At 35.1% G+C, this 23,266-nt stretch overlaps 2 protein-coding genes across 3 annotated transcripts in view; both read left to right on the top strand.

Moving 5' to 3' along the window:
• The window catches only part of LOC130052807 (uncharacterized), a 56,207-nt gene that overhangs the window by 12,330 nt on the left and 20,611 nt on the right, over nt 1–23,266 (top strand). The window contains exons 3-4 of the mRNA XM_056158849.1: nt 920–1,133; nt 1,479–1,586. Coding sequence (XP_056014824.1) covers nt 920–1,133; nt 1,479–1,586 — 322 coding nt within the window. The remainder of the gene's footprint in view (nt 1–919; nt 1,134–1,478; nt 1,587–23,266) is intronic.
• On the top strand, nt 10,060–22,090 carry LOC130052810 (uncharacterized). 2 transcript variants are annotated; one of them, XM_056158853.1, is made up of 7 exons: nt 10,060–10,427; nt 10,667–10,813; nt 18,106–18,251; nt 19,513–19,587; nt 20,336–20,458; nt 21,622–21,805; nt 22,019–22,090. In XM_056158853.1, the coding sequence occupies exons 1-5, from the start codon at nt 10,345–10,347 to the stop codon at nt 20,338–20,340; spliced, it is 456 nt and encodes a 151-aa protein (XP_056014828.1). In that variant the 5' UTR covers nt 10,060–10,344; the 3' UTR covers nt 20,341–20,458; nt 21,622–21,805; nt 22,019–22,090. The 2 variants fall into 2 exon arrangements, 1 of the variants encoding a protein (XP_056014828.1); XR_008801197.1 differs by lacking the exons at nt 10,060–10,427; nt 10,667–10,813 and adding an exon at nt 11,007–11,144.

Here is a 23,266-nt window from a genome sequence, read left to right as displayed (position 1 = left end):
AATTTAGGTTGCAGATATGTTTTGGAGCCCTCCATTTATTGATGGTGTCAAAATCACTTCCCTGCACATGTATGCATGTGTGCTTAATTCTGATTGGACAATTTTGAAATCACCATACATTTCTTTTATGTGAAGCAATTGATATCAAATTCATATAGTAAGTATATCGTTGAAATGTCTTTTGCATAACATTAAGGAAATTGCTGTGTCATACTCAGGCGCACGTGTATGCACTTGCATTGATTTCAGTCGATCTTCGTAGTTTTGAGTTGCTGTTAATTTCTCGTTTTTCATTGAACTGTTGTGAAATTTCTCTGGTACTCATATAGTAAGCCTTGTAATGTATCGAGATGGTAGAATTACTTATCAGCATATACGTGCACGTGCACAAAATTCTCAAATCTCTATAACATAAAAATAAAATAAAAATTGGAGCGGAAAACGGACCGAAAAATTCCGGAAGCGGGAAATTTAAATTAATATTATTTTTTAAGTTCTTTTTAAATACGAGCGCTCAGATCCGACGAACAAGAAATTTTATTGGTGTCGCCTAACTGATTTGTACTAGCATGAAATGGACTGAACGTTATAAAATAGTTATATATTCACATGCTTCACAGTTTGCAATGGTTAAAACAACTTTTTACTGAAACAAATGACACCATTTTCTAAATGGGGGAATGGGGAACATCTGTAACGGTCCCCATTACAATATGTACTTGTTATATATGTAATGATTTTTAGCAAACAGTTATCATTGCCTAAGATTTAATTTCTATTTCCATATATATATGTATTAATTTATGATAAATGTAATTAATTTACTTGTTATTTATGACAAATAAATTAAATTGCGTAAACGTTATATGGATTCGAATAGAATAATACAATTTATAATCATAAATCAATTTATTTGTAGTTGATACATGAACCATGTAAAAAATCAGTCCAGACCGTTGCTGTTGTAAAAACTTGTCCCACAGATAAGCAAGCGTGGGATGAGCGGGCCAGATTGAAGGCATGTTGGGATGTTCCACACAACTGCTCTGATACACAGTTATCCTACCATTGTGTATTGGATGAAGTTGGACAAAGTTTGGTGGAAGTTTGTGCAAGATCGATAGAGATCATAGGTAATTTTCTACGTTAAAGATGAGCATGCATACAGCAAAGGTAGATCGAAAAAAGAATTTAAAAATGAAGACATTTTACAAGCCCCTCAGTAATTTGAATGAGGATATAAGGATACAAAGTATATAACTGTTGAGAATAAATTGAAATTTGAAGATAAAAATGAAAATAAGCAAGCGCACATCGTGTGCTTTTTGCAGCCAATTCCAAATCATATATACTCATCATTTAAAACGCAAACAATTAGAACTGTCATCGATTGACATATTTATGTGTAATTTTATATGCAAAGATGCGCATTGTACATGTATATACATTTTTAATAGTCACACTCTTACCAATTTCAGGAAGAAAGTGTGCTGAGTTTTCCCCGGGTGGTATGTTTGTACAAGAGCACTATGAAAATGCTTGCAAGAGTTGTCCATTTGCTTACAATTCCAGTATGGGCTATTTGTGTAAGAAATCATTTTACGAACATAATCGATGTCATAATTCCTAAAAGGAATACGAAATAGAAAGCTGGGTAAACACGGACCCCTGGATATATATACCAGAGGTCGGATCATGTGCCTAGGAAGAGAAAGCATTCCCTGTCGAGCGGTAACATACTTATGTGGAATATTGCAATGTTACTATTTATATATATATATTCAATGGAACCCCGTTATTACGTTCCCCCTTTATTACGTTAGTCCGCATATTACGTTGGAATTTCAAAGCACAAAACCATTTCTTAACAAACCTATATAAAATAGACCTCGTTATTACGTTGTCCTAAAATGCCGGGACTCGGTATTACGTTGTAAATATTCCGACAAAAAGGTAATAAACCCCTAATTATTCAATAGTGATTCTCAAAATAATAAGCCATTCACACCTTGACTGCCTGAGGCAGTCACCACTTAAATTTCCTGATCTGTTTGGGGATTAGAGACGCTTGACTGATCACGCTTCGATAGATCTAATGACATCAATACAGGTGAATACCCCATATAGAAGCCAGTGATAAACAATTAAATAATGTTTATTTAGAAATTGTACTCTATGAAATTTACTTCATTTTTCATATTTTGATAATCAAAGAAATAATTTCTCAACCACCTGCGTGTTCATCATAGTGTGATTACCTTCGCTATTAAAACTCTATTTACGGACAGCTTTGGTACCAAACAAGAAAGACAAAATTTATCGTAGCAATGTTACAACCGCTTGGGTAACTCTTGGACATAGGTGACTAAAGGTGTTCAATTAAAAAAAATTGTTCGTTGTTTGGACATGCAGCTTGGGTGTTCGTAAATCTCGTCCATACATACACCAATCTATCAGCCGATTTGTGCACGGCATTTACCTCAGTGAATATTTTAAAATCCCTTGATGCGCACGTGATTTTAGTGCCATCATTTAGCGTTATAAATGAAATCTTTGTGCATCATTATATATATTTTTTTATGTGGATTGCACTTAAATTGTTCTCCGTGCATGTTTATCGTTGGTGAGAAGTGTGCAAGTGTTGGGTATCGTGTGTGTTTTGTGTCTATAGTTTTGTTGTTTTTTGGGTGGGATTTTTTTTATTGTGTTGTGTATTGTGTAATTAGAGAACTTAATATAAACGATGTTTTGTTATTTTTTAATACGAATGTTGAATACGAACCGGAACGAGTTATTGAGAGAAATTTACATGAACGCATTGTTTTAAAGTTGAACAAAATGACGGTCCAAACGAATGCAGAAAAAGTAATGTTTATCAAAACATCCTTATGTATCCTACACCGAAATAAAGAAAAGGGACAAGAACATGAAGAATTACGGACATTAAAGATAAGATGTAAATAAAACAAAGTATCATAGTCTTTTAAACAAAGAAACAGTAAAGATATATTCACACACCCCTTTACGGAGTACCAACGGACGATATACAATTTCCAAATGATATTTTTAATGGATTTAACTGGGAACGTTTATTACGTTGCCTCCGGTATTACGTTATTATATCGTGACAAAATGGAAAACGTAATAACGGGGTTCCACTGTACATGTATAAGAGGTGAAAGTAATCTTTCATCTGACTGTTTCACTTTGTAAAAAAGGCCTATCATTTGATATGAAACACCTTCTGCAGCATTTAACCTAAGCACAGATCGTACTGCCAAACTTCATGTAGATCATTATAACGACCATAGAATTTGTAAAATGTTGAAACCTCTCCCACATCATCTTGATTGTTAGTTGCTATTTCGATTTGAAAAATTAAACTAAAGATTTAATTAATTAAATTAAAAATCTCTGAATTGTTACACTGTACATGCTGAATATATATTTTTGAGTAGAATTGCATTGCATTGCAGGTCGAGCTGTGTCATATACAGACCCTGAAACGTGCTACTACACCTTAAAAACGAACCGAACCGTTCCGTGCAAGAAACGAACCGTACCGTTCAAGAAACGTACCGTACCGTGCAAAAAACGAACCGTACCGTTCAAGAAACGTACCGTCCTGTTCAAGAAACGAACCGTATCGTTCAAAAAGCGTACCGTACCGTGCAGAAAGCGTGCAGGATAATATTATGCAAACCCCGCCCCCAAAAGCCCGAAAGCGTACCGTACCGTGCAGAAAGCGTGCAATTTCTGTCATGTGACCCACTTTTTCAGCCACAGTATATTATTTTCACAATGGCGCCCGATGGGAAAGGAGGTCGTAGACTATCGCTGGCTATTCGAAGCATTATCCTCAAACATCACAAAGCTGGGTTATCAACTGTGAAAATCACCGAGATGCTTAAAACAAAGTACGATTTCAAAACTAGGCGGCAAAGTGTTAGAAGATTTCTAATTCGCTATGATGAAAAAAAAAATAAAATAAAAATGATCTGCTAGAAAAGCACAGAACCATTTTATTATTTGTTTAAATTGAGGAATGTTTAACAGATTTTTCCTAGCGAATATTCAAAAAAGGAAAATAGTGCGTAATTTAAAAAAAAAAAGTGTGCTATAATGTATGAGAATGGTGACTGATTGCTTTTTTTAAAGATAAAATATCTAAATACATGTAATATATTACTTACATCTGAATTCTTCAAGTTTTCGTCTTCAAGTGCAGGTATGAGGTGAACTATCCAGGTTGTTGCTACAGTTACGGTGTACCTCATCATGGATGAATGAATACAGGTATACCACAAATACACAAGGGCTTTGTTTTTTTGTCCCTATTATCACTGATTACAGCATTTTGGAAGCACCCTTTACAGCGACATGGGATGAAATGTAGGTGTTAAAGTTGTCGGTGAGAAAATGAAAATTCACAAGCACCCGACGGAAGGGGGTTATATCGTAAATTAGACAAGTGGTAGCCATATGTGCAGATGAAATTGATATTTGTAGCGTTAATGTATTCAATATGTACTTTCCTACGTACAGTGTCTGAATCATATGAGAAATTTCTAGACCGATTAGAAAAATTGTCACGTTCTACACTGTAATATTTTCATTACTTTATTAGCAATAATTTTGACATATCTTTTTCTCTTCTACATTGATAACGACCCATATAGATAGATGTAGATTGGCGGATATATTATGTACACTAATAAACAATTTTTAATTACATCGACAGAGAAATAAATAGATACATACATGTGTAAAAGAATGTAAACAAGTTAAATTGATGCAAAGCATCAAATCGGCCGCAAAAAATTATTCATTTCAGCATTTTCAAGTATTTCAACAATATATAGAAAAGGTATATGAAACATTTTTATTGCAAACTATACACTTGCCATACTTTTCTGTTAATTTTTTTAAATTCAATTTTCAGTGATCAAAAATAAAGTCAGGGAAATGAAAATCGGACTTCGCGTGATAAAGGATAGGAATATATGTATTATCATCATTTTATTTGATTCAAAGACAAATGCAACAGATATCTAACATTATTAATTATGAATGACTGAATGCTGACAAAAAAGGACGTACAAACTTCACGTGCAGATATCCTGGATCTTTCATAATGCCGATGATAAATCACAATAAATGTGAAGTGCAGAAAATAATCATTGTGTCATTTGCGACTTTAGTGTATTCAAAACAAAATTCACTTTATCTTAAAAACTTTCCCAATTTAGGCACTGTAATTTATATCCGGAAACTTAATACGCTTTGATTTTACACTTACGCACGCCCATGTCGGGGAGCAGTTCATGTAACAACTTTTTATAAAATCGTAAATTAATAAATGTCTGATGAGAAATGAAAAACAAATTGAAACATAATAACAACCATTAAGACTTAGACTTAAGCAAATTCTAAAAACTTTTATTCATAACTTTTATTTACGTTATCAATATGGAATTATTCCATCGAAGCAATCAAAAATAACGTCTCATTTCCCCATGTGCACATTCTAACACAACCTCAAATCCTGCAGCCGATAATCAAAGAGCCGAATAAGACCGATCGAGTGAAAACAAACTATCGAAACGTACAATTTATACGAAGTCGAAGCGTTTAGGCCACGCCCACCTCATTAATAAAACGTGCAAACCGTTCACAAAGCGTGCAGCTATTTTTAGCAAACCGTACCATGCAAGAAGCAAACCGTACCGTTCAAGAAGCGTACCGTACCGTGCAAGAAACGAACCGTACCGTTCAAGAAACGAACCGTACCGTTCAGAAAACGAACCGTACCGTTCATAAAGCGTACCGAACTGTACTGTGCAACTGGTGTAGTAGCACGTTTCAGGGTCTGTACATAATGTAAGTTGATTTATACAAAATTCTTCTTCTGGATAAAAGGTTAAAATCTTTCCATCTATGGTGTCATTTGTTCACTGATTCAGACTTTGAAGGTCTCAAATGAATTGGTAAAATTGGTTGCAATATAGTTGTTAAATCATTTTTAATATACTGATTTTGATTACGAATTCCTCCGTTTACCTGATGAAGATAAAGGGCTTGCAACGGTTGTGATCGGTTAATGCATATAAGTAAAAGATATTTTCTCCTCCTAGGTACTTGATCCCATCTCTGGTGTGTACAGCGATCCATGTTTGCCCTTTTGTTAGTCTTCCATACGAAGTTTGGAGACTTATTGTTTTTGCTAGGTTCTTATTAACTTCTTCTGTTTCCAATGGAATACCTTTGTAGCTCACCTGAGCTGAAAGCTCAACTGAGCTTTTCTGATCGCCTGTTGCCCATCATCTATCCGTCTGTCTGTATTCACAAGAGAATATTAATTGGGTTCAAATTCTGCCGATGGAACACTTATTGGGTACTTTTGACTTGTTGGGTATACCCAATAACCCAATTGTTTTCATTGTGTTCCAGAGGTATTTACTGGGTATTGGATGATGCATACATATGTACCCAATAAATGTTTGTCTGAAGTTTGTCTATGAAATCTATGATTCCAAAATTTAACATATATTACTTGAGAAATATGATAGATGGAGTCATGGGGTTTCAGAGATGAATATGGAATGATAGGTCCTACAAATTAGTTTCAAGGTCAAGTGACTCCAGCGACCTTAACATCTGACTGAATATAAAAACTGGTATAACTTTAAAACCCGGACTAATAGTGACATGGAATCTTTAGAAATGGCAAGAGGATGATAGGAAATACAAACTACCATCATGGTCAAGTGACTCCGGCGACCTTGACCTTAGAATATAAAACTGGTATTACTTAAGAACCATGTCTAATAGAGACATAGGGTCTTCAGAAATGATAAAAAAGGATGATGAGATCTACAAATTGCTATCAAGGTCAAGTGACTCCAGTGTCCTTGACCTTTGACCTTGAATATACAAACTCATAACTTTAGAACTGGAATTGATAAAGCCATGGGACCTTCAGGAATGATAAGAAGATGATAAGGTCTACAAATTAGTATCAAGGTCAAGTGACTCCAGTGACCTTGACCTCAGAATATAAATTTGGTATTACTTAAGAACAAGGTCTGATAAATATAGAATATCACACTCTAATGTTGATCTCGGACCTGGGATTGGCCCCGAGATCACTCAAGGGGCAATCCCAGGTCGAAGATCAACATTAGAGTGTGATATTGTTTATATCATATACCTAAAACACAACAAGTTGATAAACATTTTTAAAAAAATTGGGGTGGGGGTTGGTTATTGACCCAAACATAAATACATGGTATACTGTACAACGATATTTGACTATTTCATTCCTTCAGTGAGTTTACTTTAATGGTTATGTTTCCAGTACTATTGGCATTGTGAAACATGCTAAAGTCTGGGTTTTTTAGCTTTATTCCATTGCTGGTCACGATAATTGGATGATTAATTATGGACATCCCCTCATGTGGTCTAGAATTAACTGAACTGCTTGGCTGAGAAACTCGTCATATCTATCGCTGTGTTGTTCATGTACCTGTATATTCTTTTAAGCAGCTCCTAGGGGCTTGTTAATTGATACTAAAATTGGAAATAAGTGAATTATTTTTATTTATTTTTTCGGATTTACCAAACTCGCCCGTTTTCAATATTTCATGTAATTTGTAAGAGTTGTAGAACTTTGTTTACATGGCGTCATCGTATGAACGGGAATGTTTACAGATCTGATGCTGCTATTTCTTTGCTTAGGGAATGTTACCTTATACTGAAGTAAGTTTTTTTTTTACCGTTTCCCATCTGTTTAGCATCTATAAGTCGTTGAAATACGTTGGAAGATAATGGTTCTGCTTCTCTCGTTTTATTGCCAAGTCCTCAGGATTTTAGATTTCAGAAATCGTTTTAAACTTTTAAGCAGTTTTCTACATCAAAATTGCCGTAAAGTAACATTTTATCTCCATTAGGACTGGGAATTTCTGAAAATGCTTCAGTATCACCATCCATAATCCTCCTACTGTTTTCAGTTGCCTAGAACGTTGATTGCTTTTAAATGAAGTTAAACATGTTATTGTTCTAAATAAACAATTGTTACTTGGGTTACCCCCCTTTGCTTAGATACTCGCTACAATTTAGCGCCGTTTTTGAAAACGTTTTTATTTAATTTTTCTGCTTAAATTTAAATTTTGTCGTGGAAGAAAGTATTATCTTTGAAAAAAATTGTGTCTAACATCATTTTTTCATGTAGTTATGTTAGATTTCAAAAGATTAAAGAAGAAATAGCCATTTGAAATTTGAGGGCGAGACAGCCCCTTGACAACGGGCCGAAACAGAGATATCTCGGCCCTTAGGGCGAGACAGCCCTACCTACTTGCAGCTGTCTCACCCTAGCCAAGATAGGTGTATCAGGGCTGATACACTACTAAGTATATGATATAGATATGGGATCTTCAAAAATGATGAAATGATGAGATCTACAAAACAGAATTAAAGTCAAGTAACTCCAGTGACCTTGACCTCTGACCTTGAACCTACAAACTCATATAGTCTCAGAACTAGAATTGAGAGAGACATGGGACCTTCAGAAATGATAAGACGGTGATAAGATCCACAAACTAATATCAGGGTCAAGTGACTCCAGTGACCTTGATGATCTTAGAACATAACATTGGTATTACTTAAGAATCTGGGCACTTATTCACAAAATATCTTACGACTAAGATGAAAAAAAGAATGCTGTCTGATAATGAAATACTGATCGCAAGGTCATAAGTATGTATTAAACTTTTATAAACCATGGATGTACTTTACATATTAATTAAGAAAGTCTACAAGAAATGTAAAATAAGGAAATTACAGTGTTTGTAAATTTTGATCTTAGTCGTAAGATGTTTTGTGAATAGGTGCCCAGGCCTGAAAGATATGGGACCTGAAAGGAAGATGAAATCTATAAATCAGTATCAAGGTTAAGTTACTTCAGTGACCTTGACCTCTGCCATTACATCATAAACTTGATATTACTTAAAAACTAGGTCTGATGGAATTTTCAGAAATAATAAAAGGATGATGGGACCTACAAATTGGTTTTAAGGTCAAATGACTCCAGTGATCTTGACCTCTGACCCTAAACATAAGTTTGGTATAACTTTAGAATTGGGACTGATAGACACATGGAATCTTCAGAAATGATAAAAGGGTGTAGTGACCTACAAACTAGTATCCACATTGACCTTGATCATATAAACTTGTATAACTTTAGAACCCGGACTGATAGAGACATATATCATCAACAATGATAAGAGGATGTTGGGACCTACAAACTAGTATCAAAGTCAAGTGACACCTGTTTTACTGAAAGTAAAAAAGAGGATTTTTTAAAGGTATTAAAGGTGTAATACTGTACTTCTGGTAAAATCTATGATGTAAGCCGATGTTTCCGACCTTGGCAATTCTCGGAAAGCGGTATGAGTTATTTTTCTTTGAATGAGTTATCTACTGTTGCAAAACAGAAGTTGATAAAGAAGGGGAAAAATGGCGTGTAGAAGTCCCGATAAAGGCAGGTTCTGCAGCATCGGAAGGAAAAAATCGAACACTGAACTATATGAGTGTAAAAAATCAAAGCCAACATATCATGTAGACCATGATTATTTCTCCGAACATCTTTGTGATGCTATTAGGTGTAGTGATCTTGGGAAAAAATGTCGACAGGATCGGATGGAGGGAGGGACGTCGCATTGTTGAATTTCATGTCCTGTTGTCTACTTTGAAAACGTGTAAATTTTGCAGACTAGATCTAGTACCGTTAACAATTTATAATGTTATCGGTGAAATGAAGAAAGGACTAAGGGGGTATTTATATGTGAAATGCATGAACCCTGATTGTGGACAAGTGAATGTTGCTCCATACGGGAAAACTCATCACCTGAAGAAAAGGGACATGTCTTGTTTTGTTGCCAACACAAAGCTTGGTACTTGTAAGTATATTTCATATTGATTTTTTTTTAGATAAATTAAAAAACAACAACTAGTGATATATGAAAAATAGTGCAGCCGTTTTTTTTTTAATGATAGCCATGATTGACAGCGTAGGAGAACCAAACAGGGTGAATTATTTTCTACCCACACTCAATATAAAACCCATTGACCAAAATAATCTGAAGTCTATGGAACGTTGAGCAAGGCAGAAAATTGAAGAGGTTGCTAAGCGATCAATGGAAACAGCTGCCACTGAATAATGTAGAATTGAAGTAAGTTGAATATATTTTACATCAGACTGTAAAATTAATTTAATACAACTAAATACATGTATACAAACATGTTAGGGGTAAATGTGTTGTTTAAAGGGATATTGCACATGAAGAAATGACAGAAGCCACTGCACAAATGCGAACCATTATTGATGACTTGGGTGTTGGACTCATGCCTGATGCTTCTCCAACCTTACGGTTTGTTGATTCAGAGTGCTTTTATATGTTTAATGCAAATAAATATATGTCAAGATTGTTTCAAAACACTTATAAATACCATAATCTCTAACAAAATCAATGTAATGATAGAACTGAAGAAAGTTTTTCTTGATGTAAGATCTTTCTCATTATATTGAATATATTTCATGCCTAAATGTGTAAAAAGCTTATGCGTATACTTATTTATTGGGTATAGTGTAAGGTATATTTTGTTTTAGTTCAAAAACTGCTACATTTCCCCATGAGCCTGATTCATCCAACACAGACATCCAGGACCAAATTGCAGATAGTGAACTGAACAGAGAGAGAGAGAGAGAGAGCACTTCCTTATTCCAATTTCAGTCTGCTGCCACATCTTCTGCTTGGTAAATAACTATGTATGAATTTAATAGTGTGTGTAATGCAACAATGAATCATTGTATTGGACATTTAATATTCACCTGAGATTTTAAACAATCAATTATTTAATGATAATTCTTCTCAGGATATTGATTTGAATTTTGTGCACGTGCTTGTAGTTTATGTATTTGTATAGTAGAAAACGTTCAGATTTATTCTTTTATTGTGATATTTATAGTTTTCAATTTATTTTTATGTTGCTATGTTGGAAAAAATTACGGAAACTCTGAATCTTTGGATTTCCGAGTGATGGCCACATCAGCTTTCATTAATAAGGGTCGGAAGTATATTTCCCAGGTAATTTTCATGTTTGTTTTTATCTTGTTGCGGGGGAGGGGGGGGGGGGTATACTGGAATCGGGTTGTCCGTCTGTAGACGCAGTGGTTTCCGGGCTGTAAAGCATTATCCTTTCCACCTACAGTCACCATATCATACATATGGACTACCCATGGAATGAAGATGTTCCCTATCGATTTTGGGGTCAAAAGGTCAAAGGTCAAGTGCACTGGACATTGAAGTAGCAATATGGTTTCCGGGCTCTAAAGCGTTATCCTTTCCACCTACAGTCACCATATCATACATATGGACTACCCATGGGATGAAGATGTTCCCTATCAATTTTGGAGTCAAAAGGTCAAAGGTCACGTGCACTGGACATCGAAGTAGCAATATGGTTCGGTTTGTCATGCCATTTGTTTTTTACACTCAGAAAAGAGGTAGTTGATACCTATTACCAACACCCTTTGGGAGATTGGGGTAAGGGGGGGGGGGGGTATTCTTAGTGAGCATTGCTCACAGTACCTCTTGTTTTATTTGATGTTTGTTCTTACTTGTTCTTGTGATCTTATCTTAGTTTTTAGCCGAGTTGCAACGAAGTTGAACTCGACTATTGGTTTGGTGATGTGGGCGGTTGGGCGTCAACAATTGGTTTCCGGATGATAACTCAAAAAGTTTACAATCTAATCAAATGAAACTTCGATATATTGTTGGGTACCAGGTAAGGAAGACCCCTATTGATTTTGGAGAAAAATTGTCAAAGGTCAAGGTCACAGTGACCGAAAATAGAATGAAAATTTCAGAAAAATTTGGTTTCCGGATGATAACTCCGAAAGTTTAAATCCGAATCAAATGAAACTTTGATATATTGTTGGGTACCAGGTAAAGAAGACCCGTATTGCTTTTGGAGAAAAATTGTCAAAGGTCAAGGTCACAGTGACCGAATATAGAATGAAAATTTCAGAAATATTTGGTTTCCGGATGATAACTCAGAAAGTTTAAATCGGAATCAAATGATACTTAAAGATATTGTTGTGTACCAGGTAAGGAAGACCCCTATTGATTTTGGAGAAAATAGGTCAAAGGTCAAGGTCACAGTGACCGAAAATAGATTTAAAATTCCGAAAAAATTTAGCTTCCAGAGAATAACTTCAAATTTTTTTTAATTTGAATCAAATGAAACTTGGTTATATTGTTGGATACCAGCAAAGCAAGGCCCCTATTGATTTTGGAGAAAAAAGGTCAAAGGTCAAGGTCACAGTGACCAAAAATAGATTGAAAACTTCAGACAAATATGGTTTCTGGACAGTAACTTGAAAAGTTTAAAACTGAAATTAGTTCTTCACAATTATAAATATGCCACATCATTCTTGAATTTACAATGTATCCCATGCAACTCGGCTTATGCACCCCTGGGTGCATATATTGATTTTTCTTTTTTAATTTTTAAGCGCTAAGCGTAGCTTAAGCGCTTATTGCCGCCAGTTGGATTTTGCTTTCGTCATCATGTTTCCGGTTTATCGCCACCTATAGGCGAATTTATGCATTGCTGTAGTCAAGTGGTGTTTAAAGTAGTCGTAATTTTGCAACCGATCTAGCACGGGGATAACATTGATATCTGCAGTTGCATTTTTTTCCCCGGAAATACAGTTCGTTGAACAGTGAATAAAATATGTATAAAAAGGGTGATATTTTTGTCCTCATTCTTGGGGAAAGTGAGACACAGATGCAGGTCATTCTTCAGTTAAAATTCCCATTTGAATCTGCGTCTGTAATAATTAAAGTGATTCAAAATCTAAAATTGAATAAGAATATGTATATGAAACCGTTTTAGCTAAAGTGCCTTTGCATTGTTACCTTAGCATGGCGCTTAGAGGCCAGGAAAATCAATTTGCATGGTACAATATATAATTAGAAGCCACGTCATTAAGCTATACACGAATCAGGAGGGTTTTCCACGTGTGTTTTGGCTGCTTTTCCGACTCAGTAAAATTTTTGTCCGACGCATCAAAAATGTGTGCAACACAGTAAAAAATTAACTGATCTGCGTCCATTGTGAACGAGAAAGAATTTGTGCACGATTATACTTTGACAGCGAAGGACAGAGATCGGTGTCTCAGAAGGATGATATTGCGTAACTGCAATGATACCTATGTGGATCAATATGCTCCCATAAACAGTTTTCATAAAACTTAATCCCTGACTGTTTTTGTGTGGCACAACTTGGATTGATTTTCAGTCTTTCCAAAGTTCTTTTAGTCCCAGTTGCTGTTCTCAACTGCCACATTTTAAATGGGTCAGACTTGTCAGCCTGGAGATTACAATTCAAAATATAGCAAAACTTTAAAGGGTATAATCTTCGAATCCACAAGTAAATTACATCATTTAGTAAGGAAAATATTACCTGACATTTAGGACAGAATTTTAAGGCTGATGGTCCCATATGGTTGGTAACCAAACTCATCATTTGGTAATCTGCTAATATGACATCAATCTATGATGTAAGGGTTACTTCCCTTTTCAGCAAAGCATCATAAGCATCTATCCCTATCCTGTAATATCAAAACATATACCCTTATCTAAAACAGTTTTCTTAATCATAATATAAAGAAATCACAATTTTTTCCCATACTCTTTATGAATAATTAAATCACAATTATTTCATACTCTTTACAAAGTCTCAAGTCTTCACAAATGGGTTTCATCAGATCCATCATGCTGACTGTTTCTGATGCACAGGGGTCGAAATTAACTTTTTTTTTTACCACAGGCTAATTTTAGCCTGTGGGTTCAAAATCCACAGGCTAAAATGAAAACCTACAAGCTAAAATAAAAATAATGAAGCAGTGCTCTTTTTTCATGTTTTTTTAATCAATGATTTTCCCCATCATTATTCATTACTGAACCTTGTGGGTCAACAGGCATTGTTTGGACAAGACACTAAGTTACGTCAGTCATATGGTGCAATGTTTAGGTCTCTTGATTATCGCACCTCTAATCCACAACCTGTTTACCGCAGGTCTAGATCCATGCCACATCAGAGTTGTCACTAGTGATTTTTCAAAGCGAATCCAGGACTCGTGGTTTTATAAGCAGCACGATCACGAGCCCCATGAACTTTTTTGATAATCGTCTACGCAGTGAGCAGAGCACTCGTGTCATCAATACAACCCAACCTCAATATGACAATAAATTAAATTTAGATAGGACATTCTCATGATTCTGATAAAAATGACTACCGGAAGACTCGGTAAAACATAGAATCCTACTTTTATATTTTTAGATAAATGAATAACAAAAACCTCATACTTAGAATTCAATTTAATCACCCCTATAAGTGAACAGTACTCATGGCACATGTCTATTGTGATGTCCGACCTCTAAAGCATTTGTTTGACTCCGAGTTTCTTTAAAAATCGTAAAAGAAAAATCCGGATAGAAACGGTTGTTGAAATCGGTGGTTCATGTAAGCGTTTGTATGATTCAGAGTGCAAGTTTAAGAAAAGCAAATGGCGCATTACCATATAAAACGGATACGATACGATCATAGTTTGTAAATCACCACTCGCTAAAATTTTCGAGTGTCCACTATATTTACTAGCTATTTTTCAAATGTACTCGCATTTTGCAAGTATTTACTTGCTAATTTCGAGCCCTGATGCAGCAAGAAAAAATGTGTTCTTGTTCCTCATTTTTTCTGTCAGAGGTAGTCCAGAAGCTTGAGCTTGTATCCCATACATGGGTGCCCATCTTCTCGATTGATTGGCTGATGAATCATCAGCAAATATGTTATGGGGTAGTTTTACAATGGGTTTTCCTTTCCATAGAGGACTAGTTTCAAAGAATTCTGATTTCTTCTGTTGGATTTTAACATTAATCATTAAAACTCTGAATTGTCATGAAAATGGAGCAATTTCATATAAACATGATAAAATTATTAGCACTATGTATAAACATGTTGTGTGATTAATTATAAATGATGATCACTTCAAGTATAACGATTTGGTTTGAATTCATGTAATAATCATTAGAAGACTACAAAAAAATCTTACTCCTTCCATCAATAAATTGAAGTGTTCCATTCCTTCACCGGTTTCACGAATGTATGCATTGAAAGGTTGCTCAGGAAGGGCATCTCTTTTACAATCCTTAATGGTTACTCTAGTCTTTTTATTCATTATGATCAAGCATCTGAAAATATTTATGATTATAATTGTCCAGGAACCATTTGAGTGAAAGACATCAATTTGAATATATATTTTTAAAATGAGAGATATCTTTTAAATCCAAGAGATATCTCTAAAAAAGATATATCTCTTACACTTGGAGAAATATCTCTTTCACGTAGAGAAATATCTTTCACTTTGAGAGATATTTTTTTCACTTAGAGAGATATCTTTCATACTTTAAAAGATATCTCTTTCAATTAGAGAGATATTTCTTTAAGCGAAAAAGATATCTCTTACTCTCAGAGATATGTCTTTTACCCTGAGAGATATACCTTTTACTTTGAGAGATATCTCCTTCACTTAAAGAGATATCTCTCTAAGAATTCCTAGAGAGATATCTCTCAAAGTATAAGAGATGTCTCTTTTTACATTGATAGGGATAACTCGATCTTTATGCTAGAGAGATATCTCTTTCTCTTTGAGAGATATCTTTCTAGCTTTAAGAGATATCACTTTGTTTTAAGATATATCTTTTTAACATACGTTACGCTCTGCCTACAACAAAAATGGGGTGTGGATCTAAGTACGCAATCTTATCAAATATCCGTTGAACTATGATTGTTGTGTAGATATTTGCCATTTTGGTTGATCCAAGTTTGATTACATTGGAAAACTACAGTACTTGGTCATAAAGATCTTTCCCAAAGACTTTCTAAATATTTCGTTTAAAACCTTTTTTTTCCCAACAACAAAATGATATTAATAATAATGAAAATTTAACATAATAATACAAGTGACCAAATATTTTTTGCATACATGTCTTTGTATAGATCTATAAATCCATGCATCATTTAACTCCACACTTAATTAATGAACCTACAATGCCATTTAATTCTACAGAACAATTTTAACAGTCATGGTAATTTTTTTTAAAATACTCATCCAGTAGTAATGTCCAATTTATAATACTATATATCAACTTAGTGCTACTTTTGTAAAGATTTTTTATGCCCCCTTTTGAAAAAGAGAGGGCATATTGTTTTGCACTTATCGGTCGGTTGGTCGGTCTGTAGACCATGTGTTGTTCGCTGAATATCTTGAGAACCATTCACTTGATGATAATGATATTTCATATGTGGGTTAGTTATGAGTAGAAGAGGATCCCTATTGTTTTTCAGGTCAAAAGGTGAAAGGTCAAGGGTCAATCTACTCTGGACATAGGAATATAATGTCCACTCAATATTTTGAGAACCCTCTGCTTGAAAGACATCAAACTTGGCACACTGGTACATCCTAAGGAGTAGATGACCCCTATTGATTTTGAGGTCATATAGTCAAAGGTCAAGGGTCAAACTGGGCATAGGAATATAATGACCATTCAATGTCTAGAGAACCCTTTGCTTGACAGAAATCAAACTTGGTACGCCAGTACATCTTCAGAAGAAGATGACCCCCATTGATTTTGAGGTCACATGGTCAAATGTCAAGGGTCAAACTGTACATAGGAATATACTGTCCGTTAAATATCTCGAGAACCCTTTGCTTGACAGACATCAAACTTGATACACTGGTACATCTTTAGGAGAAGATGACCCCTATTGATTTTGAGGTCACATGGTCAAAGGTCAAGGGTCAAACTGGACATAGGAATATACTGTCCGTTAAATATCTTGAGAACCCTTTGCTTGACAGACATCAAACTTGATACACTGGCACATCTTCAAGAGAAGATGACCCCTATTGATTTTGAGGTCACATGGTCAAAGGTCAAGGGTCAAACTTGACATGGGAATATACTGTCTGCTCAGTATCTTGAGAACCCTTTTCTTGACAAACATCAAACTTGGTACACTGATACGACTTCAGGAGAAGACGACCAATATTGATTTTGAGGTCACATGGTCAAAGGTCAAGGGTCACACTAGACAGGAATATACTGTCCGTTCAATATTTTGAGAACCCTTCGCTTGACAGACATCAAACTTGGTACACTGGTACATCTTCAGGAGAAAATTACCCCTATTTATTTTGAGGTCACATGTTTAAAGGTCAAGGGTCAAACTGGACATAGGAATATACTGTCTGTTCAATATCTTGAGAACCCTTTGCTTAACAGACATCAAACGTGGTACACTGGTACGTCTTCAGGAGAAGACGACCTCTATTGATTTTCAGATCACATGGTCAAAGGTCAAGGGTCAAACTGGACATTGGAATATACTGTCTGCTCCATATCTTGAGAACCCTTTGCTTGACAGACATTAAAGTTGGCACACTGGTACATCTTCAGGAGAAGATGACTCCTATTGATTTTGAGGTTGCGTGGTCAAAGGTCAAGGGTTAAACTGTACATAGGAATATACTGTCCGCTCAATATCTTGAGAACCCTTTGCTTGACAGACATCAAACTTGGTACACTGGTACATCTTCAGGAGAAGATGACTACTAATTATTTTAAGGTCACATGGTCAAAAGTCAAGGGTCAAATTGGACATAGGAATATACTGTCCGTTCAATATCTTGAGAACCCTTTGCTTGACAGACATCAAACTTGGTACACTGGTACATCTTCATGAGTTGATGACCCCTATTGATTCTTAAGTCACATGGTCAATCCACTCTTGACATAGGAAGATATTGTCTGCTCAATACTTTGAATTGATGATACTACTCTCAATTAAATGATGTGGGTGTATAACCCTTTTCAATTTTGCACCATGGGGGCATATGTGTTTTACAAACATCTCTTGTTTAAAAAGTGATTTAGATGTGATGATCTTTTAAAGTTAATTTTCATTGAATTCTTCATTCAGGACAGTCAAAAAAGTGATGAGGGTAGCCAGGACATGTTCGAGTCCCAGGAGTCTGCATGCACAGCTGCCTCCAGTCAATGATGGATCGGGCTCTATTGCAACATGCAGGGGCTGTGCAGAAAACACAAAGCTGCTACACACAATTTGTGAGTACAAGTGTATTGCTCACCAGCTGTATACTAATCAGGATTTAAAAGTAATCTATGTGGTTGATGTACATATATGTGTACATTTTTAATAATGATCATGCATTTCATATGTCCATTCATTTGATTTTCTGAATATTTTCATCCACCTGTCCATTTTTCTAAATATTTTTAGCCGAGTTGCATCGAAGTTGAACTCGGCTATTGGTTTGGTGATTCGGGCGGGCGGGCGTCAACAATTGGTTTCCGGATGATAACTCAAAAATTTTACAATCTAATCAAATGAAACTTTGATATATTGTTGGGTACCAGGTAAGGAAGACCCCTATTGATTTTGGAGAAAACTGGTCAAAGGTCAAGGTCACAGTGACCGAAAATAGAATGAAAATTTCAGAAAAATTTGGTTTCCGGATGATAACTCCGAAAGTTTAAATCCAAATCAAATGAAACTTTGATATATTGTTGGGTACCAGGTAAGGAAGACCCCTATTGATTTTGGAGAACAAAGGTCAAGGTCACAGTGACCGAATATAGATTGAAAACTTCAGACAAATATGGTTTCTGGACAGTAACTCGAAAAGTTTAAAACTGAAATTAGTTCTTCACAATTATAAATATACCACGTCATTCCTGGCTTTACAATGTATCCCATGCAACTCGGCTCATGCACCCCTGGGTGCATATACTGATTTTTTTCAAATAAAAGGATAGTCTTCAGTTAGAAATGAGGTGGAGGAAGGATAAGAATGCATGCATATAGCCACCCATCAGAAAAATACCATTAATATCAATTAAGAATCTTAATTTGAAATTGTATAATTTGTTGTTGTTCAATGTTGATAAACATTAACTTATTCACAGTGCAAGAGCTGAGGGAACTCAGAGAAGGGTTAAATGGCAAAAGTGATGCTTGTAAGAAATTCGTCATGGAGATATTGAGATATAACTCTTAACACTGTATTGTGTATTATATACTTGGTCTTTTATATATCCATAACTAACTGACCAAAGTCAATTAATTTTATAGAAAACGTTATCATTTAACATTCAATGCCTTGTTGAAATTATGGTGATTTTAATTGCCTGAAAAAATTGTTTGATTTGTGCATCAAAGAAAACCTGATTTTGGCTTCATTGTGTATTGATCTGTTGTATGAATTTGAAAATAATATCTACATATATTGACAGGTTTTATTAATATTTGTTTTTCACAATATACAGTATAATTGCAATTATTAACTTTTATTATGGTTAATTGTAGGCTCCCCTGCTGGAATTCTTGAAGACTGCATTTCCTGTCAAAGTTTTTTGAAGCATCGCAGACTTAGAATTGAAAGTAAGTCTGTTAAAATTATTACATGCAATCTGATTATAGGGGAGTGGTGTCGCTACACATAACAATAATGGAGCGGATCAAAGATCCGATCCTAATCAGATTATTATTACATGCAATGGAACCATAACACTTGTTATCGTTAAAAATTGAAGTCCATAACCAATCCTAATGTTTTTAGCTCACCTGAGCTGAAAGCTCAAGTGAGCTTTTCTGATCACCTGCTGTACATCATATGTCTGTTTGGCTGTCTCTCCATCTGTAAACTTTACACATTTTCTACTTCTGCTCCAGAACTACTGGGCCAATTTCAACCAAACTTGGTAAAATTCATACTTGGGTGAAGGGGATTAAAGTTTGTTCAAAGGAAGGGTGAAAAAATTACAAAAAGGCAAAAATAGGGTGGGATCATTTAAAAATCTTCTCAAGAATGACTGAACCAAAAGAGTTGAAATTTACATGAAAGCTTCCTTACATAGGGCTGATTCAAGTTTGTAAAAATCATGGTACTCAGGGATAGGTTGGGGCCACAGTAGGGATCAAATTTTTACATGCGAATATAAAGAAAAATCTTTAAATATGGGCTCAGGTGAGCAATGTGACCCATGGGCCCCTTGTTCTTAAATGAATACTCAAAGAATATAAATTTTGAACAATAAATTAATTCATTTCTTGTAAATATTAAATGTTACATTTTTTTATCCACAAGATGAAATTCAAGAAATAATTATACATGTACAACAAATTCCAGGCTAAAGTGGTGTCCTTAGTGCACAGACTAGGAATAAAGGCGGACATGCCAGTGATCATGCGAAGTGTAAACAAATTTGCAGCAAGGAAGTTTGTTGACTTCCGATCACAAACAAAAGTAAAGGTTTGTACATATTTGATATCAAATTCTTTTAGCTGTGATTTGGACCAAATCTAAAGTTAACATACAACTAACTGATAATCAAAGAACAAGGTACAATTGTATACATAAAAAGGCCCAAAAAATTTCTCTGATTTAAATGTGCTTGAATCAAGCTTGATCTGTGTTTTGAATAAGTTAAATACATTCCAAGTATACTATCTCAACTTAAATCAAAGTTATTTCTAATTTTATAGCATTATTACGTCATGAATAAGAGTTTTTCTCCGCCTTTTCTTCAAAAAGAGTTTGATAACTGTTAAATTTGATCCAGATTATTGCTTAGGAAAAGGTGTGCCCATCCGTCGAGCAAAATGCAATTAATATATATTGTGTATTAAGAGAAGACGAAAAATGTATTTGAATATGAATTTGCTCGACGCATGGGCTGTATGTTTTCTGAAAGGAAAACACCCTGAATTTATGAAAATTTTCATTGATTTTAGCATTTTTGTCAATTTTATGCCAACTTCACGCTCCTGTCATACAACACAAAGCAATTTCGGATCAAATTAAACGTAGTTTTAATTTGTTTATATATTCCTTATTTGAATGCCAGATTTTGGGACCCCTGCAGAAATCATCTATTTTCTGGGCCAGATGACAATAGAAACTGTACCTACTTCTTTAACTAAATTTTTTGCAGTTGCTGTCAGGGAAAAAGGACGCTGGAAATTTGAGTGTTCAGGACCTGGGGAAAGAGTTGTTCCAGGGATTCTCCCCAGTCCTGAACAATCAGATTGAACAGACTACAGTTGTTTTGGTGAATAACTAAATTAACAATTCATTTTTTACACGCCCGTCTTTAGACGTGGCATATTATGATACAGTGATGTATATACGTCCGTCTGTCTGGGTGTCCTTTCGGGGTTTTCTGTTTCTAAGTTTATTTCTCTGTCACATATCAAGCTGAAACTTGCTATGTAGCTTCTTTGTGGATCATTCAAGATCATGTTGCAATTTTGATCCATTTCAACCCCTCTGGCAGGAGTTTTGCCCCTTTATTTGAAAATTATTGTGATATGTAGGGCACATAAGTTGTCCTCTCTCAATTTTCAAGTGAGGACCATCATGTTTTGCAGAGGGTTTTTTATGTAATTTGTCTACATTAGTGCTAATCATTTCAGAGAGCCTTCTGCCATGAACGAAAGCTGTTCAAGAAGAGACGAAGTGAGGTTTCCACTTCAATGGATTTCTGGTCTGAATTTAAGACATTCAGAAGGATGGTGGAGGAGGACCAGGATCCATTGAAGTTGGAAAGGCTGATGGCCAGGGAAGAAAAGAGGATTGAGAGATATCAAAAGCTCCTCTGTGAGTTTATATTTTCATTGTTACATTTTTACAATTATGAACTGGACAATTATGCCTACTTTAGTTTTGAAATCCAATTCTCTGTGTGTGTGTGTGTGGGGGGAGGGGGGAGTCCAAACAAACTTTGCAAAGTTTATTACAATTTGACAGTGTACATATACATATAGACTACTCTTTCAATTATTCTTTTATACAAAAATATTTCTATTTCAGAGATTAAAAGAAAGAAGAACAAAGAATATACAATGTGCAGTGAACACAAATAAAATTTAAATTATCCTGATCAAATGCCTTGAGTTTTCTTCATGTTAATCTATATCCATGACTAAATAATTTGCAGATTATTAGAATTCACATCAATTTTATATATTATTTATCTCCTGATATAAAAAATTCACGTGAAGTTTATGTGAATTATGTGTGAAATTCATGTGAAAATCATGTGAAATTCACATGAAATTTTTTAATGTGAATTCACATTTGATGCTCTTTTTACGTGAAATTCACGTGAGGCACATATATGGGCTTAATGTGTAATAAAACATGTGCATATCATTTTCATTTCATTCATAGTCGCCATTAGTTGGATTATAAATATTTAAGGTCAAGGTCATAGATGAAGGTCATATGTCTAGGTCAAATGAATATGATCTTTTACAGTCCCTGAAACGTTCTACTTTACCATTTTTCCGTTCGCTCACCGTGCGTTCACCGTTCGTTCAGCGTGCGTTCACCGTGCGCTCTCCGTTCACAGTTTTGTGTTCAGCGTGCGCTCACCGTTCGTTCACCGTTCACAAAGCGTTCAGCGTGCGCTCACCGTTCGTTCATCGTTCAGTCTTTTCATTGTCATTCGGAACACCAAAGTGAAAGGACCAATCTTGATAGCAAGGCAAAAATGAAAATTTAACATGTGCGTAAGAGTGGAAGGAGACCCTTTTACTACATCAGAAATTTAATTTTGAAGTACAAAATGTCAGGATTATCCACTGTGAATGCCGAAAGGTTCATTTGAGCTTTTGTTAAAAAAAAAACAACAACTTCTAAATGAGAGACGAATATACATGTAAGAGCTTGTTATGAATTTAACCCAAGTACAAAAAATAAGGCAGTTTCAGGTAATGAAAACCTCTTCCCCTGTGTTCACGATTTAGCATTTACAAGTTCGGGCAAAAGCACAAATTATTATAATTATTTTGCATTGCTTGACAAGAGTTTTAAAGAAGTCACCCCCCCCCCCCCCCCCCCCCCCCCCCACTTTGAAAAATAAAAACAAACGATGCTACATAATGTACATTGTACCGTATGTACGTGTCAGAATGTCAAACTGTTGTAGCTATTTTTACACCTATATTTATGAAAGACATTGTCAATAAACTGATATTTAGTACTCTTGCCAAATTTGAAACTTTTGTAACATTTGTCCTAAATGCAAAGATGTAATTGTTTATCTTGTACGTTTCT

Source organism: Ostrea edulis, chromosome 3 (genome assembly GCF_947568905.1).
Source record: "Ostrea edulis chromosome 3, xbOstEdul1.1, whole genome shotgun sequence".
Taxonomy (NCBI): Eukaryota; Metazoa; Mollusca; class Bivalvia; order Ostreida; family Ostreidae; genus Ostrea; species Ostrea edulis.
This window is presented reverse-complemented; position numbering and strand designations above follow the sequence as displayed.

Bases quoted from the DNA above. Each gene is read 5' to 3' on its own strand.
- LOC130052810 (XM_056158853.1), top strand. From the start codon at position 10,345: ATGACAGAAGCCACTGCACAAATGCGAACCATTATTGATGACTTGGGT. The intron at 10,428-10,666 runs GTTTGTTGATTC...ATTTTGTTTTAG, and splicing joins GATGCTTCTCCAACCTTACG to TTCAAAAACTGCTACATTTC. The intron at 18,252-19,512 runs GTGAGTACAAGT...GGTTAATTGTAG, and splicing joins AAAGCTGCTACACACAATTT to GCTCCCCTGCTGGAATTCTT.